Raw genomic sequence first — 24668 nt, forward strand, 5'->3', positions numbered from 1 at the left:
TCTCATTCATCATAATTTGTGGTTTAATCTGAAACAATTCTGTAATTAATAAGACTTTCTGATATTTAATGTTGGGCTGATTTAAGAAACTGCAGAAGTCCAGTGAGTCTTTAGAAGAATAATAGAGTGCATGACCGGATCGCACTACCTTCTTTTTCCCTCCATCCCCAGTAGGAAATATGATGTTATGTGATGGGATCACGCGGGAGTCAGAGAATCCGGGTAGTCATGCGCTAATCCGGTATTTAAGGTCCACGGTTCGCTGCTTTTGGTGGAAATAGAAGCAGGGGCCTGGGCGCATAGGAAGGGAGGTTTTAAACACAGTTGACAGAGAAAGTAATTATAGAAGTGTTGAGGTGATGCGAGTTCATTTTGGATAAAGGGTTGCCTGAAGTGCAGATACATATCCAGTCGCTACAACTGACTCTAAATCAGCCTCAGCCGTGCGTAAAAGTTTGGCAGCATCTTTCGGATAATGTGGCGGTGGTGCTGCTTTTTGGTGCTCGCGGGCGCCGCGGTCGTGAGCGCCCAGTTCCCCAGAGAGTGTGTGACACCCGAGGGACTCAGGAGCGGGCAGTGCTGTCCGTCGCCCTCTGGTCTCGACAATGACCCGTGTGGCTCCAGCTCGGGCCGCGGACAGTGCGTGTCCATCGCGGTTGACGCGCGGCCTCACGGGCCTCAGTACCCCCACGACGGACGGGACGATCGGGAACGATGGCCCATCCGTTTCTTCAACCGCACCTGTCAATGCAACGGGAACTTCAGCGGGTATAACTGCGGCCGCTGCAGACACGGATGGACGGGGGCCAACTGTGACCAGCGGGTCTCTGTTGGTAAGTGGGAAACCTTTTTAATTAACAGTGTTTTAGATTATTTAATTAGACTCTTCTAGAAAAGCCATGAAGTCAGCTAGCAAATCATCAGTTGGTAGATATCTACTGCCTTTGCCTAGAGGCACTTCAGCAGTTCAGAACACCACATCGAGCCAGATTAGCTGGTTTTGGTCCTCTTGTTGATCTAGGCTTTCTGTTTCGATCCGTCAAAGACAGATTAGAAATACTTGCAACCCAGAAACTTAAAGAGAGTCATTTGATTGCAGAATTAAATGATCTAAACTGCCTGTTTCGCACATTTCCTGTACTTCTTTTCTCGCCCATTAACAACCGATCCTCAATTAACGCATGACTGAGTTAATCCACCTTCCCTCTACTATAATCCCCTCCCCAGTGAGGAGAAACGTGATGCAGCTCAGCGCGGACGAGAAGCGTGCCTTCGTGAACGCTCTGGACCAGGCCAAGCGCACGGTGCACCCGGACCTGGTGATCACCACGCGGCGCTACCCGGAAATTTTCGGGCCCGACGGGAACACCATGCAGTTCGAGAACATCACCATCTACAATTACTTCGTGTGGTCCCACTACTACTCTGTAGGAAAGACGTTCCTGGGCCCGGGACAGGCCAGCTTCGGGGGAGTGGACTTCTCGCACGAGGGGCCCGGTTTTGTCACCTGGCACAGGTACCACCTGCTGCAGCTGGAGAGAGACATGCAGGTGAGATATTGCATAAAGACTAGCGCTATAATTGCATACACTGTTGTTCTCATATCTAAGAAAATAATCAAACTGATTTTGTTTGTGGTTGCCTGAGTTTATCCACATTTCAATTCACCGATAAACCACAGACTAATGGCCTATTCCAGCACAGTTGTCGTTTCCCCTTCTTATTTTTGTGTAATGCGTTTCCACACAACTGAATTGGCGTGGAAATTATAATTGACGCCATAGTTTCATGCCTTAACACGCCAGTGCCGCACAAATAGGATTTTAAGCGTTTTAAGGGCACAGATTCGATTTGATCAGCCACCATCCAACAGTGCAACAGTATTCTTTTTCTGCTCTGTTGAATAAACACACTGACACAGCACAGCTTGAGGAAGAGCCCTCATTTTCAAGTCATGATAAGGATGAACTTTAGCAACTAAGATGGTTAGAAATGTTTCAGTTCCTTGTCCTGTCACAGTTAAATCCTATCTGGTTAGAGGCCTGTATTTTAATAATGTGGTGGATCATTTTTGCTCAGAAGCTGGTCAGGAAAAATATCTGGCTTCAGCTTAACAGCTCACTCTTTGAGCAGTAGTTAGGATCCATTATTGCTTTTCAGATCTAAAATTGTAGAATTTCAGGATGGGATTTGGTAACTTCGTGATGATTTTGCAAAGGAAAATAGTAACTCATTCACAGGTGAGAAAAAAGCCAATGTTCTCTTTAGCTTTATGAATAATTTTACTCAGAAATGCTGTGTTGGCACATTCATAATTTAACATATATGTGTTGTATATATCTCAAATTGTGAGTTTTTGTGTCAGGCAGTCATCAAAAAAAGTTGTGGGTGAGCATCACATTTAAGCTTCTAAAAAGTATTTTCTTTCCAGAAAGTTGCCCTTTTCCTTAATCCATCATGACTTTACGCTAATCTGTTTTGTGCCCCCTGGTTCACACATTGTGTTTTTGTCTTCAAACTATTGCATTTAAAGTTTCCACAAAGGCTCTTGAAGAGTCTATCTTCATTTACTGCAGACTTATTAATGCACGGTGAGCAGCTGTTGTTATAGACGGTCCTAACAGAAAATCGCAATGTGTAAATAACATAACTACCCTATGACATCATTACTAAATGACACTTGATACTTGGACACTACCCACAAAGGGGACTGGAATATATTGATATCAGCACTATAAAGCCTCCAGCAAACTTTAAAACCTCGGTGGTAGGTTCTGGTTCCCTGCCCTGATCTTCACATCCACAAGCACTGGCATAGCCACCCTCTCATTTATTTATATCTAACAACTAGGATATGCTGCAAGACCCCTCTTTCGCCCTGCCCTACTGGAACTTTGCCATTGGCGGAAGCACATGTGACATTTGCACAGATGACCTGATGGGAGCCAGGAGCAGTTTTGACATGAATTCCCTCAGTGCCAACTCCATCTTCTCACAGTGGAGGGTCATCTGTGAGAGTGTGGAGGACTATGACACACTGGGAACCATCTGCAACAGTAAGACTAGTGTTCTTTTACCATGTGATGTTACAGTGATCCTCATTATTCTCCTACTATCTTATCTGGTTCCTATTCCCATCCTCTCTCCAGGCACCGAAACGTCTCCCATAAGGAGGAACCCGGCAGGAAATGTCAACAGGCCAATGGTCCAGCGTCTCCCAGAGCCCCAGGATGTGGCAGACTGTCTGCAGGTTAACACCTTTGACACACCACCATACTACTCCACGTCCTCCGAAAGCTTCAGAAACACAGTTGAAGGTGAGTGATGATGAAGATATTTCTTCCACTGTCCATGTCTCATACAATATTTCTGCATTTTCTTATACATTTTCATGTTGCTCTGGCAGGCTACAGTGCCCCCCAGGGAAACTATGACCCTGTGGTTAGGAGCCTCCACAACCTGGCCCATCTGTTCCTAAACGGAACAGGAGGGCAGACCCACCTTTCACCCAATGACCCCATCTTCGTCCTACTCCACACCTACACTGACGCCATCTTTGATGAATGGTTGAGGAGACACAGTCCAGGTGTTTTTATCAACAGAATCTGGTTTAAAAGCCACATGTTCTTGTTCTTTTCTTTGGAATATCTGCAGTTTTTACTATTTTACTGTGAGAATGATTAACTTGTAGGCTAACTTGAAGCATTTCTTGACAGGTTCGGCGGTGTATCCTGAAGAAAATGCCCCCATTGGTCACAACAGGGGCTACAACATGGTGCCTTTCTGGCCTCCAGTGACTAACGCTGAAATGTTCGTGACTGCCCCTGAAAATCTTGGTTATTCTTATGAAGCTGAATGGCCAGGTATGCGTTTTGGATTATCTATAGTACCATCACATTTTCACAGGTCTGGTTTCCTGCCTTAGAGTGTGCCTTAAGTGTAGACTGCAAGGGTATTAATCATCTACTTCAACTTTTCTAGGTCAAGCTTTCACTCTGACTGAAATCATCACCATGGCAATAGTTGCTGCCCTTGTGATTGTTGCAGTCATTTTTGCCGCCACAACATGTGCCGTGCGTGCCAGGTCTTACAAGATGGAGGGTCATCAGCCTCTGCTCGGGGATCAGTACCAGCGGTACGACGATGACAAAAGCCAATCTGTTGTCTAAGATCTCTTGTTTCAACATGAGCCTCACTCATGTGCCTCCTCTCTTTACTTTTGTGATGGCACAGCTGAATCTGTCTGAATCTGTTCTCACCAGGAAACATGGGGATTCTTGAGAGTCATATTTATCCCTGTATCAAAAATTGGTATAGTTTATTTTCTTTACAAACAGTGCAGATGCAAATAGTTTACTTTCACATTTCCCTTATGAACATAAGTCACTCATTTAGCATCAGATTATATAATGGAAAGGTAAAAATACATGCAGTTGTCTTTAAGGGTATGGCTTTGCAAAAAATAGCAGAGGTTGTCTCTTTGCAATTTTCTGATTTCTGGAAAATTTGCAAACAGAAAATAAGTTCAAATAAAGTGAACATGAACAAATGAAATGTTGGTGTGATAGCAGTGCCACTAGATGGTGCTCAACTCTGATTCTAGTCAGGCTTTTAAAACGTATCTAAGTATCAGCATGTCTATGTAGGGCCCTGTGAAGGTAAGTGTTTGATGGTTCACTTTGAGGGTGATCAGGTGTAAAGAATGCTTATTCTGATAAGTGATTAAGAATTTTGTGCTTTTTTCAAACACATTTAAAGTAATGGAAAGGGTAATACAAGAGTAATACATGCAACATAATTTAAACATAAACATCTAAAAGTTTTACCATGTTTGTAGACTATAGCTCCTCCTATGTTTATCTGATTTCACAGTCACAGTAGTTTAGTTTAGATGTATAACAATGAAGCAAGTGGGGCAAGTGGATTGACAATTTTAAGTGCACAATGCACTGCCAATGTAATAGCCACAGTACCCACAAGAGGGTGCAGTAGTTCAATCTCTCAAACTGCCAGTACAGTGCTTATTAAGAGATATATGCTTTGTATTTTTTTATGATGTTTTAAGAAAAAGTGATCCATGTGACCTGTAATGTTGTTAATAATGAATGAAGGTAATTTACAAAGTAAATTCTAAAAAAGGGGGTGATGACTGAGAAGAAATGTTGGGAAATGCAGAGAGTCAACAGGTTGTGATCCTGAGACCTTACTGAACTGTGTACTCACAGGATATGCAGCTTGTATTCTGTCTTTATTTAACTAAATTTGTATGATAAGGTCATTAATGCTTTTCTGTTTTTGCATTTCTACTTTTGCTAAATTGTTACTGGATCTGGATGCATGCCAAATTATTTAAATGATTCAGTCTAATGCCTACACATAATGATTGTGTTACACTTTGCACTGACATTCCTATGGTTAAAATAAATACACTAAAATATGTTTATGTACCCAACTAATGTCAACATACTTGACATAATTTAGTGCTAATTATGAAGCAGCTGCTTAGATCTTATATATGTGTTTCATTCCACTTGCATTTGTAAATATCCTTGCACACACACATGTATAAACAGCCTGTAGTGCTCACCCCGGCTTTAGGTCCAGCTTTTTGCCTGGTCCCCCAATACTCCAAATTTGTGAACCCTGAAAAAAAATCCCTTGTGTATAATTTTTTTCACAACACCTCACCTGTCTGGTGTCTGGTTTCAGAGGAAGCTGCCTTGTGGGAGGGTCTACCGAGAGCACGTTGTCATTAAGCTCTCTCGCTACTGGTCAGACGTTTCTGTGGGGAGGTCTGTCGGTGTAAAGTGTTTTGGCTCGGTGCTTCGTTCTGAGCGTTAGTTGAATAAAGTTGTGAGGAGCACGCGCTTGTTGCGACTTCTTGCCACTTTGAATCAACTCTGTGGACACAGCCCGCGCGCGTCTTCCCAAGCCAATCACCGGGGATATCTCTGAGGTCGCAACTCTGTAATTTTGCTCTTCTGCCGGTTCCAAACAATACAGTGCAACAGTGTAATCTTTAAGACTAGTCTATAATGGACGAGGACAACACCGTTTTGCCTGAGCTGAAGGATATAGAGACAAAATTGGGCCGAAAAGTGCCAGATAGTCTCATTCGTTCTCTTGTTGGTGGAAAACATCACGACAAGCACGAGAAGTCTGCGGCGCCGCAATTAGTGAACTGCAAGTTTTGTGCTAATTCTGCGGATTTGAAAAGACTGGAGAGCAAAATGCTGTTTCTGAAGCAAGAAATGGTAAGTTTTCCTTGTGTGCATCCTGTTTAACTTAACTGGACTGTACTATTTTTTTAAATAGCCATAAACGCTACAAATCATATGGCATACGCCACTCAGGAAGTTTACCAACTTATTACAGCTTATTACTATTACAAGCTAGGTCATTTTACTAAAGCTACTTATTTATCAACAGATGTTAAAAAAAATACCTACATGACTGCAAAGCCTACATATGCTATCGCCTAGGTTATTTCACATAGTTTCATGTTCAGTTTTCTCCGCTGTATTACATTTTGTTAGCATCTCAGTCTGGGCTCACAGGAAATGCCTATGCAGGATGCAAAACAGGTCTGCATATCCACATGTGGTCGTTAAAATGCAAAGTTCCAGTGATGGGTGTTGTGCCTCAATTGTCTTTAAAAGCACCATGAAACTGGTCAGTAGGTGAGAGCCATTCACACCTGCACCCAGCAGCCAGTCAGACCTTTGTTGATGTCCCCCCCCCCCAACCTCCAGGGAATATTACCTCCCTCCTTTGGTTCAAACTACTCTGTGAAATCTAGTTGTGCCCGTGTAATTACCTTTTCATGATTACATGGTTTTATCTGCTAACATTTACCATTAAATCATTTCCAAATGCCATGCTTGTTACAGTGAGGCTTTGAGTGTGAGTCACAGCAGAGCCACATTCTAAGTAAGGTCATGGAAGGTATTAGGATTCGTGAGCAGATGGCCAAGTTGACCGAGTTTTGTGGGGCCAAGTGTAGTAGGACTGTATCGTGGCCAGCAGACTGACCAATCACCTAGAGACTTTGTGTTGATAGGCTTATTTTTATGTTGATGTGACAAAGCAGTTCAGATGTACAACTAGCTCATTTTGTTTTTGCAAATGTGACAGCCTGTACCTCTATAATTTCTATTTCCACATGACTTGTGGAATTTATCAACAGCTGATTAATTGTGCAGAAATGAGGGAAAACTAATTGACTTTTTAAAGAGTAATTGAGTGTAATTCTGTCATTGTTAGACAGTTCATTTCGAACTTGGGCCATCTCAGGCCTCTCTGTTTTTGTTGCCCCCTTCACGGCTTAAACACTAATCCAATCAGACTGCACAGTTTTGGTGTGCACAAGTCTGGTACGCACATTCACACACTTTGCAACTGCATTGTGCTCAGCTAGTTTTTACATTATTTGAGAGGCTGAGATAATCTATAGCCTATCAAAGGAACAAATGAACTCTGAAATGTACTGTTCCCAGAAAAGTTGGAGGCCAGCTCTTGTTAATTTCATTCTACAAATTAAACACATTGTAGGTTCAGTGTTATTATTTGGTGCAGACAAACTATGCAGCGCTAATTGTGTTTCCTAAACTTATTTTGTAATACCGACCCACTGGTGCCATCTTATTAACATGAGATAGCTGCTTGGGCAAAAATTTCAATATAACTCCATCTGTTCGACTTCCATGTGTGTGTGTGCATAAAGCGGGTGGTTGTACTCGCAAAACAAACACACTGGCAGCAGTACGAGCTAAATGAAGGCTGGTTGCAAATCCACTCCAAAGAAAGGCTGTTGTATCAAGCCAGCTATCTGGAACACTGTACCAGCCCTGTCAGCCTTCATCTGCCTCAGTGCATTTTCAGTGTGGCAGGATGTAGCAGCTGTTCTGACTGGGTGTTTGTCACCCAGTAGAGACAGGGGAATCCCTTTGAATGACTCCATAGGCTGTCCACTTCCAACCATAATCAATGGCATGGATTGTCATGGCAGGGAGTTAAATTGACGGTCATACTCACAGATGAAAAGTGTTTCCTGACTGTGCAGTAACATGAGTATTACAAGTCCTTTTTCCGGTGCCACATAGTTAAGTGTCTTTGTTTATAACAAAGCCTGATAGTTTAAACAAAATAGCACATAGTGTTCCATCCATGGCAGCTTAGCTCACTGTTGTAGTCGAGGAAAAGAATCTCACCACAAGGTCCATTTAGAAGCTCCTGTAAAGCTTTCAGTCACATCACATGGTTTTCATTAGTAGATGGGTGGAATTGAGTGTTTAAATTTCCTCTTTTTTAACAGGATCATTTTAAGGACTTCCCACCCACGATTGCTTAAAAGCTAATGTTTCATTTGCTGATGACAATCAGGTGATACAATCAGAGGCTCCAGAACAGCTACTAAATGCACCACATGGTGTGAGCAGTCAACTCAACTGCTTTTTCCGGGGTCTAGAAATGCACTTTGATCCTCACTGCTGACAATGGTTAACAATGGAGATAGTACTTGTTTTGCATTCTGTTCACTTCTATTTCTGAGGGCATACTGTTTCATGCAGTAGCTGAAAGGAATAGTTTTGTCATTTTGGTAAATACACTTCGTGAGAATCTGATAAGAGGGTTAATACCATTTCTATTTGTTATATATAATATGAGATTGCAGCTAACAGAAGAGGCTTAGCTTAACTATTTATGATATGGTTTATAACCCTCTGAAAAACCTCAAATATTTGTCTGTGTTACATATTGAGCCTCAGATGTGCTAATTGGCACATTTTACCTTTTGACAGAGCCATGCTAGCTGTTGGAAGAATTCATGCTAAGATAAGATAACCAATTGCTTGTTGTTAGTCATATATTTATTGGTCAGATATGAGAATGGTTTCAATCATGCTATCTAATTCTTAACAATAAAGCAAATTAGTGGATTTAACCCAAAAAGTCTTTGAATGTTGCTCCTCCTTAACTACCATGACCTGACCAGGATGTTTTTATTCCAACTGACAGGCACATCTGCGAGCCATTGATGCAAAGCTGATGCAGGAGCTCATGTCAATCAACGAGGGCATTGAATCCATCCGTTGGATGATAGAAGACAAAGGAGGTGTTGCCAGCCAAGATGGCAGCTTGACAGGCAGCTTGTACAGCCTATCAGACAGCCAGGATGGTACCTCACTGCGAGGTAGCTTCAACAGCTTGAATGATGCCAACAGTGACGGCCTAGACGGCCTGTCGGTCGGCAGTTACCTGGACACTCTAGCAGAAGACCTCCCAGATGACCCATCACCTACTGACCTTGATTGTTTTGTGGATAAAACTGTGATTGACAGTGACTCTTTTAGCAAATCACCACTGAAACTCAGGGTGGAAACAGATGAATACTACTGCTTTGGATAATGATGATAAGCTAAACACAGTGGTTACAGAGACTACTGAGATATATTGTAAAGAAAAAATTTAAAATGTGTTCTTTACTTTGACAAATGGATACAACTGTCAGGTTATTTTTCCCACGTTTCACATTTTTCTCATTATAACTTAATTAAATAAGTCCTGTTACCTTTTTCCATTGAAACCAATTTCCTTATGTTATGGATTTGATACACCTCATCAAACCATTGCCACTTAATGTCACTCCAAATACAAATGAAGACACTGTAACAATTCCATATGTCTTAATTTTTTATAATGCAGATTAACTCAACTAAAAAGGTGCTTTATTATTCAGAACGGCCGAAAGTTATCCAATACCTCAGCAGTTTCTTTTTTATGTCTTAGACTAAATTTACTGACGAGAGTGTGTATTAAAGCAGTGACTCCAGCAGTTTCCTTCTTCATCTGTGGAACATTCAACTTGGACTTTTTGTGGTAGGTTGACCACAATCAGCTGATCTAAGTAAAGAAGTAGATTAGGATTTAGTAGTCATTTGGAAAATTGGACATTTCATGCTGTGTGAATCAAGAGCCTAAACTTCTTAAAGTGGCAAAGAGGTTAGTTTAAGTGTTAAGTGCAATTTGCTCCCATGCCAAATTTTGAGCACCACCTACTGTATATGCTGAGCTTTACATTATTTTTTGCTTAAAATGTTTTGACTGATGCGAGTTCCTAAGCTAAATCCCACTCAGCAACTGTAGAATTTACAACAGTAAGTCTTACACACAAGAGATTAGTTGCACATTGAAAGCCCAGATGCTTGTCTGAAAACCAAAGCAATTTGATTGTCTCATAGATAGTTCAGGCCTAAGGCGAAACCCTGTTAAGACCAGATGGGGGATGTGTTGATGGTGCACATAAGTGAAACACATGTTTGCTTTGTGGGTTTTAATGAGAGCTACACATTGCTGTGCATAAATGTATTGTTTTAGTTTTAAACTTGTTGATTTGTTCGACATTCGTGTTTTGTGTGGCCTGCTTTTTATAGTTGTTATAATAATTACTGCTAATTTTGTTGTGGAAATGAAATAATATATTGTAATTTTCCTCTGGCTCAATTTGTGTTAAGTTTTACTGTAAATGCAAAGAAACACTGACACATGCTCTGAACTGTTTGGTACGTGTCAATTTTCAGAAACAAAAAACAGTTCACTGACCTCGTTATGGAATCTTAATGAGATGGAAAGTGAACATTATGGTGCTTTCCCTTTTTGGTGAATTTAAATCGAGAATAATCTCTGAGTAATGAAGTCGGACTTTGTGGAGCCCTGTGTAATGTGGCGTGGAAAATGACCCTCGTTAATTCACTTTGTCACTCCATGTCACGTTCCTATGATAATACACAAAACCAGGAAGACGGGTCTAAATTTGGCAAATGGCTGCCTATTTGTGCCCTTTGAAATTACCAAGCTGTTAATAGAGGAAGGCCATTTGGGAGAATATTTAGGATGGCATTGCAAGTGTTATCACAGATGGGGAATCATGTTACCACAAGCTCATGATGAGAATCTATCATCTGTGCAATGCTTGAACTGAATCATTTTTAAAATAACACCACTTGGGAATGAGACTCTAAACTGAAATGCCAGCCATCTAGAATATTTGATGGTTTGTAATGTTATTTTCATTTTTATGTATCTCTCTCTCACTTCTTATCTTTCATGTGATAATTGAAGTTCCAGACAGGGAATGCAGGGAAAGTCATTACTGGAAAGATGAGAACCATGGTCCCTTTGGCTTGCAAATGAATGAAAGGCCATGGCGCCCAGTACTTCACTAGTTCTCATACTGGGATCTGACATCAGGATTTGGCTTTGGAAGTGCTGCCTTGTTGGATTAGTCGTCAGATATTTACTTTGTCCACTGTGGTGTCCCATGTTAGGTTCTCATCTTATTTGGAAGTAGCACAAATTGAGAAAATTGTGGATAAAGGGTTTTGTGGTTGTTTTCTGAATGTATGACAATTTTCTTGTATTTTATGAAAAGCACAAAGTAATAAGATTGGACACAAAGGACACGTTTAGTGTTATACTAGTTGCAGACAGATATAATCACTTTACCCAGACACATTAAGCATACTTGTAACTTTGTTTCACTCCAAGTGCAAAGCAGCTTTATTTGGTTTTATGCTGCCTTTCCTTATCTCTACCTCCCAGAGAATTTGGCAAGCTTAAGCTTCCTGTCAAGCTGAACCAGACTAAGGCCACTAAACCAAAGAGCCTTGTGAATGGCACCATGACCTGCTTGTCAGCAATTCAATTAAAACACAGAAAAGTTCTCCCAGCTTGTCTAAATTTCATGTCTTAACAAATGTAACCATGTCTTGTCAGACTGATAGCTAATATCCCTTAGGGTAAAATGTTGAGACTAGAGCTAGTGGCCTTGAAATAATTGGACATACAGAACAGGTTCTTCAAGTTTATGTTGTAATAGGCCTGAGTTGAAATTCCTGAGAGCTACATGGAACACCACACATGAACAGAAGTTGCCTTTTCCTGTAAGTGTACATTTCCTACATGAAAGGGAGAACCAGTTGACACAGCCTTTGTGCTGAAGACAAGTGCTGTCTTTCACCAAACCATCCAGTAAAGTTTGAAAAAATGGGAATTGATTTTTTTTTCCTTTTGTTCCAGCACAAGCTTAAATTTATGTTTTTCTTTATTCTAAGCAAGTACTAAGGACATGTTACCAAATAATTGCTCTTTTAGAGAATAGGAAAGAAAACCTGCCATCAGTTTACATTGCAGAAGGAAAGTTGCTCCAAGTTTGTCGAATCCTCTGTCAGCAATTATAGTTACCCTGTGCAGAGGGTGAATGACATCCAGACTTTGTGAAAAGCAAACAAAAGGAAAATCAACTGCATTCCCCCATGTTTGGGAGCAGAGTGTAAAGTAATGATTTATTCATTTCCTTAGTTAGTCCTCACTTACTTCATTTGAGCACAAACAATTATACTTGCATACAGTCAAGACAGCAGCTTCCAGCAGGGATCTATTAGCAAATTAGACACTGGAGTTGGGCCCCGTGCCACAAGATGAAGGGAAGCCAATACTGTCTGGTATCTGGGAACTGTCACCATGCTACCAAATGAGGATACTGGATATGGGCTACTGGAGTAGTTTTTAGAGGGGGGATCAAAAGAACCAGAGACAGAGAGGACCCTTCAGACAGGAAGCCACTGATACAGAGTAAATAAACACAATTGTCAAGTAACTTTATTCTGGTTTAATTAGGTTTTCTCTTTGTGGGCCTGTGTTTTGTTCCACAGTTCTGTTCTAACAACTTCAAATAGACTGGGGAGCTCTATAAACATTATTGTTATTATTGAAGTGAATGTAAGTTTTGTGCATAACATGATCAACTTAAGAATGAATGTTTGTTATGGCGCTGTGTGCTATGCAGTCATGCTAATACTTGTGATGGATGTAGCACATTAGATCCACTGTGTCAGCCTTATTACATTCCCAGACACGAAGAGCTCCACATTGGGAGATTTATGAAGCTGCGGAAAACTTAATAAGGCCTGTCCCATAGCATGAATATCTCGTTTCGTCTAGGAAAAATACTTAATGAATGCCAAGGTTAGCCACAAACCTAATGTTGTGCTTCACATTAGATTTTCTGCACTGCCAGTGCAATGATAGTGCTCAACTTCAGACCAAGCAATACTTCATTTTGATTAGATTATTGGAAGTCATATATGGATGTCATATACGTCTGCCTCGTTTTGGGGTTTTGGGGGGGATATGTCTTGAAGGAGCTCTCAGCTGGTCTTCTGCCAAGCTGTCGAACTGTGAATCACTCCTAAAGAGCCTCATGAAACCTGCTGCTCTTGGGAACCACTGTATTTAACCACAACAGAGGACACAGGACACTATTTCCGTCAGTGCAAATATTAGACTTTAACAATGGCTGTCTCTGCTCTCTTAAATTACTCAGCTGAGATTTAGAGAAACACCTCCTGGAAGCTTCTGTAAACATCACACAGAAAACATCTGAGAAACCCAAATACAGGAAGTGGACAGCCTGAGAACTTATTACCCTCCAGGCTGGGCAGGCTGCATTCCATTCATCGTTCATGGGGTTATTTTTAATCAATATAAACACAAGGAGCGCTTGATTATTTATGAGATGTACAGCTATTACAGATTACTATTAAGATTACAAATCAGCCCATGAGACCTATTCTGAACCATTTTTCTCTGTTGTTTGGGGATTTTATGGGATGTAAATAATGACATCTGAATTACCATTGTCATTAGCTCAGTGAACCTTACACTTGAACCTTCACTTGTATGAAAATTCGGGAGACTAAATTTAGCTACCCATTTACTCATTCTTATTTGGGGATTAGTTGTCACGAAATATTTCTACCCAGTAATTGCCAACTCTAGGCTAACTGTCAGATAGCTACCTCATCTAACAGGCAAAACAAACGTGAGCTTGCTTGTATATGTAAGTTTAAAAAGTAACGCTAACTCAGTAATGTTAGCCTAAATGACCAGAAAATATTTCAGCAACCAATTCTCCAATCCATATTTCTCCATGTATGTAGGGTGGTAAAACAAAGTCATGCCTATACTGTATTTACAAAGGGTTGAGAATTCAGTTTAATATATTGCTTGCGCTGCTACAACTGTTATTTTTGGCAGCTGCTGCCACAGTAACTCCCTGTTCACTAGCCAACAGCTAGTGCTAACAATGATTCCTATTAAGTAATCTACTCATTACTAAAGTCTTAACTAGCTAATATCACTTAACTTTATTGGTGCAACCTAACTAAAAAAACTAGACAAAACAAGGTATAGAAAGGACTTAATAATGCATTGATGAATAGCTGGAGCTGATACCTATGCAGAATGGAAGCAGAATGCAATCAATGGCTGGTTATGAAATGATTTTTATTTATTGAAGTCACAAACTGGTGGAACCAGTTATACACTGTGACCACATCTAATGTCAACATATTTTAACTGTGATTATGTTTTCCCATGAAGTTCCTTTACAACCCTTTGTGCTCGGAACTAAGGATTGGCTAGCATGTCATCATTAGTCACAGGAGTGTAACCTTTACCCTGGAGATCAGTGTATTTTACCACCTCTCTGCTTACTGCCAGCAGAGTTTAAGGCCTCACATTTGGTATACCCTGAACAGTGCAGGTAAAGGGCATCACAATGAATCTACTGACTGATAATTCAAGAGCAGTTATACAGCAACTTTAATCATAAAACTAGATTTAAGAAGGTTGTTAGAAACCATCCTGATACTGATAGACTTTTAGGGGTCAAGTATATAGTCTGGAATTCTTTACACACATATCTCTTTGTATTATTCATTCTCATTTATCTCAGTACCTTCAGTATTCTCACAAGCCATCATCTATTCATTGCCCTTTTTTATCTTCATATCTGTTGAGTCACTTTCTGACACCCTGGCTGTGTTTGATGCCTTTCTGTATTGGGTGACTTTTCCTGACCACACTTCCGCAGGCTGAGCCACTGAGCCAGCTGAGATTAAACAGTAGGCTACATCAGCCAAGAACCTTCAGCAGATAGGGAGGAGAGAACAAAACAAATCTCTATCCCATTTGATCCCCCTTTTTTACACTCCCTTTTTCTCTTTCTATCCAGGCCAGGAAGCCTTTCTGTGACTATATTGGGAATCAAAGGGACTTCTACAGAAGGCACTGACCCTGTCAGAGCTTTTGAACTTTTGCTTTGACTCTTTGACAGCCTGGTTGTGAGTCATGAAAGAGACAGAGAGATATATGTGTTATCATGATTACTTTGAAGTTTATGAAAGTTGTGGCATTACAGTGTATGTGATTATTTCATCTGTATTGCAAATTTGTCTTTTGATTGATTCATAATGTGTAAAAAGACAATTATGCAAACAAAAACAGGCACAGGACTAGCCTTTTAAAATATTCTCACACTGAAAATTTCCCCACTGGTTTTAACCAGTGTGGATGAGAAACTCTGCCAGCACCAGGCAACATGGAGCCAAAACGTCAAAAACCTTTCAAGTGTTTCCTGGCAACAAAATGACCCTGTTTCATTAAAGGAGCAGAGCTGGGGCAGCAAGCTGGTTAGCAAACATGGTGTTTCCCTGTGGATGACTGCTTTGTAATTCCCTGGACACTCACTCAGGTCAAATGAGGTCACTTTGGGGTCAACAGGAAAGCATTACAATTGATTGACCCATAGAGGTCAAGATACGTTGATCTGATGGATTTGAAGTGAATTAATTTGGATACTCTACCAGTCTGCTAGATATTAACTCAGGTTTCTGTTAGTCTGCCTAGAGTTGTTATCTCAGGATTGTGCCATTTTATTGTTTTAACTGGTGCACGTTTGCATTTGTGTGCATGAGCTTTGTTTCAGGTCAGGACAGGACATATTAGATTTCAAGTGACTCCAAGTAGGAAAAAGTAGCTGTCATAGATCATGTTTGTTGTGTTTACTCCTTCTATTTTTCTTCCTGTTTTTTCAAGGTTCATAACAAATTCTCCCGAGGAATTTCATAATTCAGTTATTGTTGCCTCAAGGTCCTCAATCAGAATAAGACTGAGCAGTCCTTTCCTCAATCTGTAATTTTCTAGCCATTTTTGGAATTTGCTCTTCTGTCTTCATTACTGTGCTCATATTGTCTCAGAGTCCCACAACTTTTTTTGTCACTATGGGATCCCATTTTCCCAATTCTGTCTGCACTCCCTCATAAACTGTCATCCGTCATGGGAAAGAGATGTGATCCTCTTGGGAAATAGCACAACCCCTTAACCCCCATCACTGTCCTGCAATGGGAGCCCCTCCCATGGTTCATTTCCACTCATTCTCAGTCTTCTAGTGTGTCTATCTGATCGACAAATGTGTTTCAGCCACCCTTGTTCAACAAATCCACGCTGACAAACAGACAGAGCAGTTCTTGATCCTTCCCATCAGCTCAAATGTGCAAAAAATATGGGACAAATTGGGATTTGACATTCACCGCAGATCTCTAACCAAAATAAAAGCTTCTTTTCCTGTCTGGTAGCAGGTGTCTGATGGGTGAAAAAAAGTTCCCAGGGCAATCCAGGTTCAAACCTCAAAACTTGCCACCAAAATCCTCCTCTGCAACTCAAAACAGGTGTAACAGGGCCCTGAAGATTTGACTCAAGTGGTTTGGTTTAAGAGGTAACGGACCTCTAATATCCGGGGGGGGATTAGGATGCAAAACTGGCAAGGTTTCTTTGGCACCCTCTTAAAGTCCCCCTCATTCAAATCCAGAGCTTCAATGAAAACACAAGATCATTTCTACTTGAGCAGGATTTGGATGGTCTCCACCTCAGCAGTGTAATTTCAGGAGGTTTGAATTACCATCAGGCCCCATCTTACCTGAGAGTCTGCATGTGAAAGAGAAGCAGATTTAGAGTCAGAGTGTAATTTTGGAGAAACAGTAAGATAGAGTTTCCTCATGTTGACATATGAACCTTACAATATTCGAGTTGGATTTCCAGTATCCTTAACAAATCCACAGTTGTTATCACCTTAATGGATGCAAAGACAATTTCTAAAAAGCATCTATTCATGTTGGAGCATGTAAGAAAGTTATTGAACCTTTTGCCTGACTTTTTAAAACAGTCAGGTCCAACCCCAGAGAACATTTTCACTGGGCCCTCATCTTGATTTAGGAAAAAACTCCCCTTTTTCTGACATATCAAAATAATACAACAGTATTGAGCTAGTTCAGGAAAGGCTGAAATTAAATATTAATAACAAAAGAAAGCAAAATGAGCCAAATGCCTGACCCACAAATAATTTAACATTTTTCTGAAACTTTTTGTGCTGTGGAACTTCATTTCATGTGTCCAGGCACCCATGCATAGACATTTGAGATGGTCAGAAAACACTTTTCTTATTTTTCTCCCTTTGCTGTGGTGTTCCTCTCCACCAAACATTTAACCCAGACGTTCAACAGTTGGAAACCCACACTGCTGAAATAACACCGTGCTTTTGTCGTGACTTGTCTCTGATTACTCCAGCATTCAGCCTCCCAGCCCCCACATACATACCCTGTGGGGATAGCCACCTGTCTCGGCTGACTCCTGGGATGCCTCCCTGGCCTAACAGACAACTCTTTGTACTGGGGGGTGGGGGTAAAGCCTCTTAGCAGGCTGTTACTGATAGGACTCAAGAGACTAATGCTGAGCAGTTACAGCAGTTTATTACAGTAACATGGTTCACCTACTGTCTTTTTTCCATCATCAATAGTGCAGGTATTTTTTATGATACAGCCTTGGTGGGTTTTCGTATATGTGAGTGTTCTTATGTGTAGGGTTAGGGTTAATCCATACGATCAATAGTGCAGTACAAACCAGTCAAGGTGACATCAGCTTTAAAACACACAGCATGTCAACTGCAGAGACTGATAGCTGACCTAACAGTGTTCAGGCTGCTGGCAGTTTGCGTTAATGATTGCCTCTGTACAGGATCATTGTTTGAATCACTGGTGCACCACTCACTGACAGCTTGTCTGCTTATGTAGATAGATGGCTAGACGTTATGCCCTCACCTTCTTCTGAGTGCTGCGGCCACATGGGTGAGGATGTTGTACTTTTGCTACTAGTCTAATGAAGACAAATGATCATGATAGGGTAAAAGTGCTGGAGCAGGTAGATTTTCCTGGCCTTAAAAACTATGAACCCATTCAGTTGTGAATTACTCTGCTAATGGCTTTTCAGGAACCTTTCCTCATCCTCACTATACTATAGAAAAAGTCCCAAGCCTGCAACATTATAATAGTGTTAGAGATACTGTAAGCAATGAATATTTACTGATGACACTGAGGACATTGGACTACCATGACCCCATTTACAACCAGCAACACACTTCTGTGATAAAAGATCCTAAAATCAAGGATTACTTACTTTTTTTCTGGAACTTTGGACCATATCTCACTGCCTTTTTTAGGGAATAGAACTTGTCAGATGTCCTCACATGATCTCAGTATTGCCACATAATAATACATGGTCATATGGAAGGAGAACGTAGCCCCAGTCTCACCTGTTCCTTTGTTAAAATGTGATTTTCACCGTCATTCTATAGGGACATTAAGGAACAGTAGGAAGTGTAGGAAAGTGGCTGGCAACAAAGGTGGATGGAAACTGCAGGGCAGCTGCAAGACACAGTCAAAAGCTGCATAAAATCCTAGTGAGTGAACCTTTTAGAATATTTTAGCACAAATACTGAATGTGTTTCAAAAGCCAAGAGCCAGTCGTCACACTCCACATCCCATTTTGTGGTCGATAACATCTGAATGATGTTATTCAGACGTTCAACATCAGAGGAAATACAACAGATAATGCTAAAAAATAAAAGCTTGTTTTAATTTTGTAGTAAGAGTGCAGCTGTGTTTTTCCTTTTGATTCTGCTTGATGCTTACAAACCACTGGCACAATAAAAAGTGGCCTGAAGAAAATGAATAAATCATCAGCATCTAATGCGTTGCAGCTAGTAGCTCTGTCTTTATACAGGGTTGGAAAATGAAATTCATGGGGAATCTCTGGATCTTGGCAAGCAATGCGACATAGCAGGGATTCCACTACAGCCCACTTCTGAAAACAGTGGGAGGATAGATGTGTGGCTGCGAGGCTTTGCAAAAGGATTTTGCTTTTGTTGCAGGGACGCTGAGATTCCATCTTCAGTTGAAAGCATTTTATGGCAATGATAATTTTTTTGTGAGGATTATTTCTTTGTAATGCGAAGGCATGCATCTGGTGGAGTTTTGTCGATCTGACATTTTCTAATTGAACTGAAGTTTCCTGTGCTAAATGAATGCACAGTGTTCCATTTAGTTTACTGAGGAGAACCACATATTTTGTACATTTATTAAATTGTTGAAGAGTTTCTACCCCAATGTTTAATGGATTATTGTGTTCACTCTATTTTTTAGACAATATATTATGTAAATTACTTAGTTATTACTGAGAGGAATGCTCATACCTTTACACAAATTTGCAAATGCAGAAACTGGTACATCGATACAACATGATGAAAGATACAAAATAACATGGTATCTGTGACAATACAATGCGTCTCCATCTACGTCAGTAAATGTGCAAGAAATGCATGTCGATGATCTCGTCATTGTGCAATGAAGCCTGTCAAGTCATGTGAAAATGCCCCCTAATGATGTCATGTGTTAGCATGGCCCTGCAGTCATGTCTGTTGGCAGTTCCCTTTCTGTCAACAAACAGAAATGTGCTGACTTTATTGCTTCCACAACAACAAGCAGACAACACTGACTGGGCCAATGTCAGCGTTTGTCCTAGATGTCATTAAATAAATCTGCCAAGCAAGGTAGCGATTTGGCCAAAATTAATCTGATTTTATTGTCCTAAACGATGATGAATTGTGACGCCGCTGTCGTCTGATTTGCCTTCAGGAAACTAGATCAGCATAGCAACATATCAGGAGAGCATAAATCAGCTTGAGCACTTGCAAGTAACAGGTCCATGCAAGTCTGATGGAAAGCTTTTCCTTGAATACCCCACAGCTTTGGTGTGATGAATGCCTTGTAGGCTCATGACACTTTCCGTTTGACATTTTCTCAGCCATGCACTGAGTGAATCTGCTACTAACCAAACAACTTTGAGTGCTTCATAAGTAGCTGAAGGCCATTCATTGTTGAGGGAAGATAATTTGTGCGAGCATTCAAATGAACTATGTTCACATGTAGCATTTGTATTAGCACTTTATGGCTTTGCAACTTAGCAACAAATTAATGAATTTCTTGGAGAATCTCTGGTGCTTCAGAGAAATAAGCATGTCTACACAAATCACAGCATGTTTTCCATTGTTTTTGACTTTGTGTAGGTATGACAAGTGTTCAGTTAAAAATTCCACTCATTGATGTTCCATGTTTGAATGCATTTTCATAATGCAGTTTCATACTTCTTAACCCTCAGGTGGATTTACAAAATAAATCAGACTCAAGTATGTGTTCTTATCTTTAGAGGACAGGCAACACTGTCTGCCAGTTGCATTTCTGTCTTTGTTACCAACGTGACCATCAAACAGAGGCGTGACAGATAGCCATCAATGGAATCCAGTCTGAAAGTCATCCATTGGTGCTCCTTTGGCTGTCATCTTTCCATTTGCATTGATGGCAGCAGGGCAGATGAGAGGAGAGGATTTTACAATGGCTAGAGGACATGGTTACACCTGTTTAAAGCTAGGAATCTGCTCAGGAAGTAAAAAAGCAAGTCAACCAACTGAACTATCTGGCATCTGTGATCTTGGGGAAAAGGGAAAAATTGTGCAGTGGCAGCAAATGTTTTAAGAGCACAAACCAAACATAAACCGCAGGGATGTGTTCACCTGGTCAGGGACATGTAAACATGTTTTAAAGCACTGCCAAGGCCCGCACTCAGCTTGTTGTGGTCTCATTTAGAGGCAAGTGGAAGTCCTTGCTGCCTCACCCCATGGGGCATCTTCATAAATCAAGCAGGAGGGCTGGATTTAAAGTGCAGCACATTAAGTACTGTCACGGTAGTGTCACGTTTTGCAAAGGCCACAGAGCAGCTTAATTTATTGCTGCTGTTGGACTAGAAGGAAAAGATGTTGTTGAAAGTCACCTTTGGAATTTGGAAGTTTTTGTACTTTGCGTCCATTTTATGTAACGCATTTTAGGGCTTTCTTCAACTATTTGAACTTGAATGTTAAGTCGAGGCCCTTTTATACTTTTATGGGTCTGTCTGAGAATGTAACCTTGCAACATGTCCTCAAAATCCCACTATTATTACCCTTCACTAGCATTGTTTTGCATCTTCAAGCCATCACCCTGATGCTACTCAACAGATAAAATGTTAATAATAGAGAAGCACAAATAGACCCTGCAGCTCCCTAGAGACCCTGCAGCTCTCTAAGAGATGAGCTGCTCAAGATGCTGAATTTTATGACTGTATAAAGCTTTTGTTACACTATAACAACAATTATATTATTATATTAAAAGACTGCAGAAAGCTCTCTGGGACTACATGTTTGAATATGACAGAACTGTTTTCTCATTTTTCAGTGGTTGACAGCTCCAAGTGACTAATGTGTCACCCCCACCACCACACTTAAAAATCCACGGTTGTAACCCAGTCTTAAGTAGGGGTTAAATCCTGGGTTGTAACTCCGGGATTGATAACAAAGGCTCTAAAAATGTCATCCTCAGAATAATCAAAGGAGCTGGGCATGAATCAAAAGTTAGACATTCAAGTCAAAACCTGAACAAGTACCACTTTTAGAAAAAGGTTATTTATGGTACATCATTTAATTTGACACCCGTTTCAGTGTAATGGTGCAGGCAGGTTTGCTGAATGAAGATGGAAAATGGGCTCAAACAGCAGCGAGGGCCTGAGGCGCAAATGGGCTTTCATCACTGTCTCATTTTTCCATCCTGCCTTAAAAATCAATAGGATGCCTTTATTTTTAAACCAGTGGTGCGGTGAGATGGCAGTCAATAATACAGGCCATTAACAAATGTGGAACAAGCACTTTGAAATGTACTTGCTAGACACATGCTATGTTACAGTGCTATTTCTTTTGCCACATTAGTTTCATTGTTCTCATGTTGGTTGGTCCGCCACTTTAGTTCACACTGCTATATCTCAACAACCATTTGATGGATTGCCATGAAATTTGTTTTCTTTTGTGATCTCCTGACTATTCATGTAGTGTCTCCAACTGGTCAAAGTTTTCAGTTATCCAGGGAAATATCATAACATCTACTAGATGAATTGGCACTTAATACTTGTACAGACATTCATGGTCCAAAGAGGATAACACTTGATACCCTGCCTTTTTCTCTATCTCTAGTATGAGGGTCTTTCTTGTGGTGTCTCAACAACTATTGAATGGACTGCCCTAAAATGTTGGAACTAAAAATATGTCCCCTACAGGATGAATTATATTAACTCTGGTGATCCTCTTACTATTTCTCTAGCACCACCGGTAGTTTGTTCAATACTTTTGTTTATGACAAAACAGTTGAAAAAACTAATGTAATTTGCCCCTCAACTAATGACTGTGTTTAAAGCTAATTTGCAAGTGTTAGCATGCTAACATGTTAAAATAAGATGGTAAACATGGTAACTGATAAACATTAGCATGCTTGCATTGTCACTGTGAGCATGCTAGCTGACATTAGCATTGAGCTTAAAGCACCACTTTAACTCAATAATAATGGTGTGTCTATTTGTTATTTGCAAATAAGGGAGCAATACTTGGCATGCTTCATTTGATTTCTTGCTTGGTTCAACAGCCTTGCAGCCACGTCCTTCCACAAGGTCAGATATGTGCACCTTTCACAGCCAAACAAAGGTGATTCTACCACCCTCAGCTCTACAAACATTTCAGAGCAACTGTGTCACCACATTACTTCACACACAGCTCATAAAGCGATGATTACACACTCTGCTTTATCAGCGCTCAGCCGCAGTGATGTAATTTGAAGCTGTAACTGAAATGCAAACATTCCAAGAGAGACACATGGTGTGTTAAAGACAGGCAGTGGCTTTATGGTGAAGTAACTTCCTGTTATCAGGCGGACGGTCAGACAGAGATAGATTGTAGTTTACATGGATTGGCCATTAAAACAGTCCTGTCTACTGTGTTGTTATAGTCTTAGCTGACTGATTGTTTGTATCACTAACATGTAATAACTGCAGTTAAGTGTTCAACACCAAACATTTAATGTCAGTGTTTGGTGTTCCCTCTTTGGACATGTGCTCTGTTGTCTGTGTAAACACACTCCTCAACCCTTACACTCCACTTTGTGCAAACACACTAAAGGTGAGCAGGAAATCCAATCCTGCATGATGTCATCACTTCTTTGGGTTAACTCCCAGGTTTATTTTAACAGTCAAAGAACGTAAGACTGTGTGCCGACCCGTGGCTATCCTTGTAATGAGGAAAACCTCACCGTAAATCACAATAACATCAAGCTTCCTACTTGCAAAGTATGACTCTGGCATAATTTGGGGTTATGGAAAAGAAGGAAAGTATGTGTTTGTATCTCAACTGTTTACCATCTAAATAAAGGAAGATAGTTATATATCTTTTTGTTTGGTCTGGAAACAAGACGCCAAAGTGAGATATGTATAACTAGAGTAAACAAATCAAAATGCAATTTAAGCCAGGCTGGGTAAAATTTGTCATGCAAATGTTTCTTGCTTCATTGCCTATTCATCCTACCAGCAATAATTCCTCACTCCAGGTTGGAGTTGTAAAACTTGATTATCAATCTTAGGTAATATTTCCCTTAAGGTTTGGGCTCATTTCCAGTTGTCTGTAGTTATCATTAATCATTACTTCAATAAAGTTTAATTATACAAACCAGTATTATAAAAACAAGGAACCGGAGTAATTAGTTTCTTCCTCACATTCCAGTCTTTATTAGTCATTCAATGATACTGATTTGCCGTACATCAGGTCCAGGTAGACATGTTCATTGACATAAATGCTTTTGGCATTTGAAATGTTTGTCTCCAGTGGATGGATTGTTGTCACCAACATCCCCTCCCAATTTATCTACAGTTACACCATTGTGTTAAGAGGAAGGACTGTTAAAGAGCAACTAATGTATGCTGACTCAGACAGTGCGGAGGATTGTGTGTGCCTGTGATGTGCTAATCTTTCTGACAGCTAAGTAAAGATTTGAGGTGACAGAGAACACCGCGCAGGGAAGGTCAAATGATTGCCTCAGAGAGCTTTTTGAGTTGCTATTTCCTTCAAAGCCAGTGAAGGGAAAGTATTGTCTTCTTGTAGAGCAGTGTGTTCATCCAGCAGCAATGTTACACCGCTGCCACAGTGGAAATTTAATTATGTTTGCTAGTTTCCCTATTCAAGAGTTTGTCATTGTGAGGGCAGGCTCGGAAAGATGACCTTTTAAGACCCTCTGTTCTCCAAGACAGAAAGACACTCACCACGTAAAGGAGATGTCTGATCCAGTCAAAAGATAGCAGACTCTTTTTCCATGATGTTAGAGAGTCTGCAAGGCAGATCGGGTACTCACGAGATGAATGATGTTTCTTAATCAAGTGTTGTCTCATCAAAGCTTTGTGACAGTTATGTCAGGGCAGGTTTAAGTATGGTAAAATGATTTTAACATTCGTTAGAAAAACAAATGGTGGCTGTAAAGAAATACTCATTTCCTCATAGCATCAAGTGAGAACTTGTCTCTGTGAAACTTGAATCA

General features: G+C 40.5%; 2 protein-coding genes across 2 annotated transcripts; both read left to right on the forward strand.

The window, feature by feature from the left end:
- The first annotated feature begins 156 nt into the window (after positions 1 to 156).
- Positions 157 to 5439, forward strand: LOC108892363 (5,6-dihydroxyindole-2-carboxylic acid oxidase). The gene is made up of 7 exons (XM_018689863.2): positions 157 to 833; positions 1228 to 1550; positions 2852 to 3056; positions 3150 to 3317; positions 3407 to 3586; positions 3717 to 3863; positions 3982 to 5439. The coding sequence occupies exons 1-7, from the start codon at positions 476 to 478 to the stop codon at positions 4167 to 4169; spliced, it is 1569 nt and encodes a 522-aa protein (XP_018545379.1). The 5' UTR covers positions 157 to 475; the 3' UTR covers positions 4170 to 5439.
- Positions 5440 to 5771: 332 nt separating this feature from the next.
- LOC108892373 (leucine rich adaptor protein 1-like) lies at positions 5772 to 10491 on the forward strand. The gene is made up of 2 exons (XM_018689871.2): positions 5772 to 6254; positions 9019 to 10491. Exons 1-2 carry the CDS (start codon positions 6036 to 6038, stop codon positions 9406 to 9408), a joined length of 609 nt encoding a protein of 202 aa, XP_018545387.1. The 5' UTR covers positions 5772 to 6035; the 3' UTR covers positions 9409 to 10491.
- The last annotated feature ends 14177 nt before the right edge of the window (positions 10492 to 24668 follow it).

Source organism: Lates calcarifer, linkage group LG15 (genome assembly GCF_001640805.2).
Source record: "Lates calcarifer isolate ASB-BC8 linkage group LG15, TLL_Latcal_v3, whole genome shotgun sequence".
NCBI lineage: Eukaryota > Metazoa > Chordata > Actinopteri > Centropomidae > Lates > Lates calcarifer.

What these genes read in the sequence shown, in the direction of transcription:
- LOC108892363 (XM_018689863.2), top strand. Translation starts at nt 476, where the DNA reads ATGTGGCGGTGGTGCTGCTTTTTGGTGCTCGCGGGCGCCGCGGTCGTG. An exon ending in CTTCAGAAACACAGTTGAAG is followed by an intron (nt 3,318 to 3,406) that starts GTGAGTGATGAT and finishes TTGCTCTGGCAG; the next exon opens with GCTACAGTGCCCCCCAGGGA. An exon ending in GTTGAGGAGACACAGTCCAG is followed by an intron (nt 3,587 to 3,716) that starts GTGTTTTTATCA and finishes ATTTCTTGACAG; the next exon opens with GTTCGGCGGTGTATCCTGAA.
- LOC108892373 (XM_018689871.2), top strand. Translation starts at nt 6,036, where the DNA reads ATGGACGAGGACAACACCGTTTTGCCTGAGCTGAAGGATATAGAGACA. An exon ending in TGTTTCTGAAGCAAGAAATG is followed by an intron (nt 6,255 to 9,018) that starts GTAAGTTTTCCT and finishes TCCAACTGACAG; the next exon opens with GCACATCTGCGAGCCATTGA.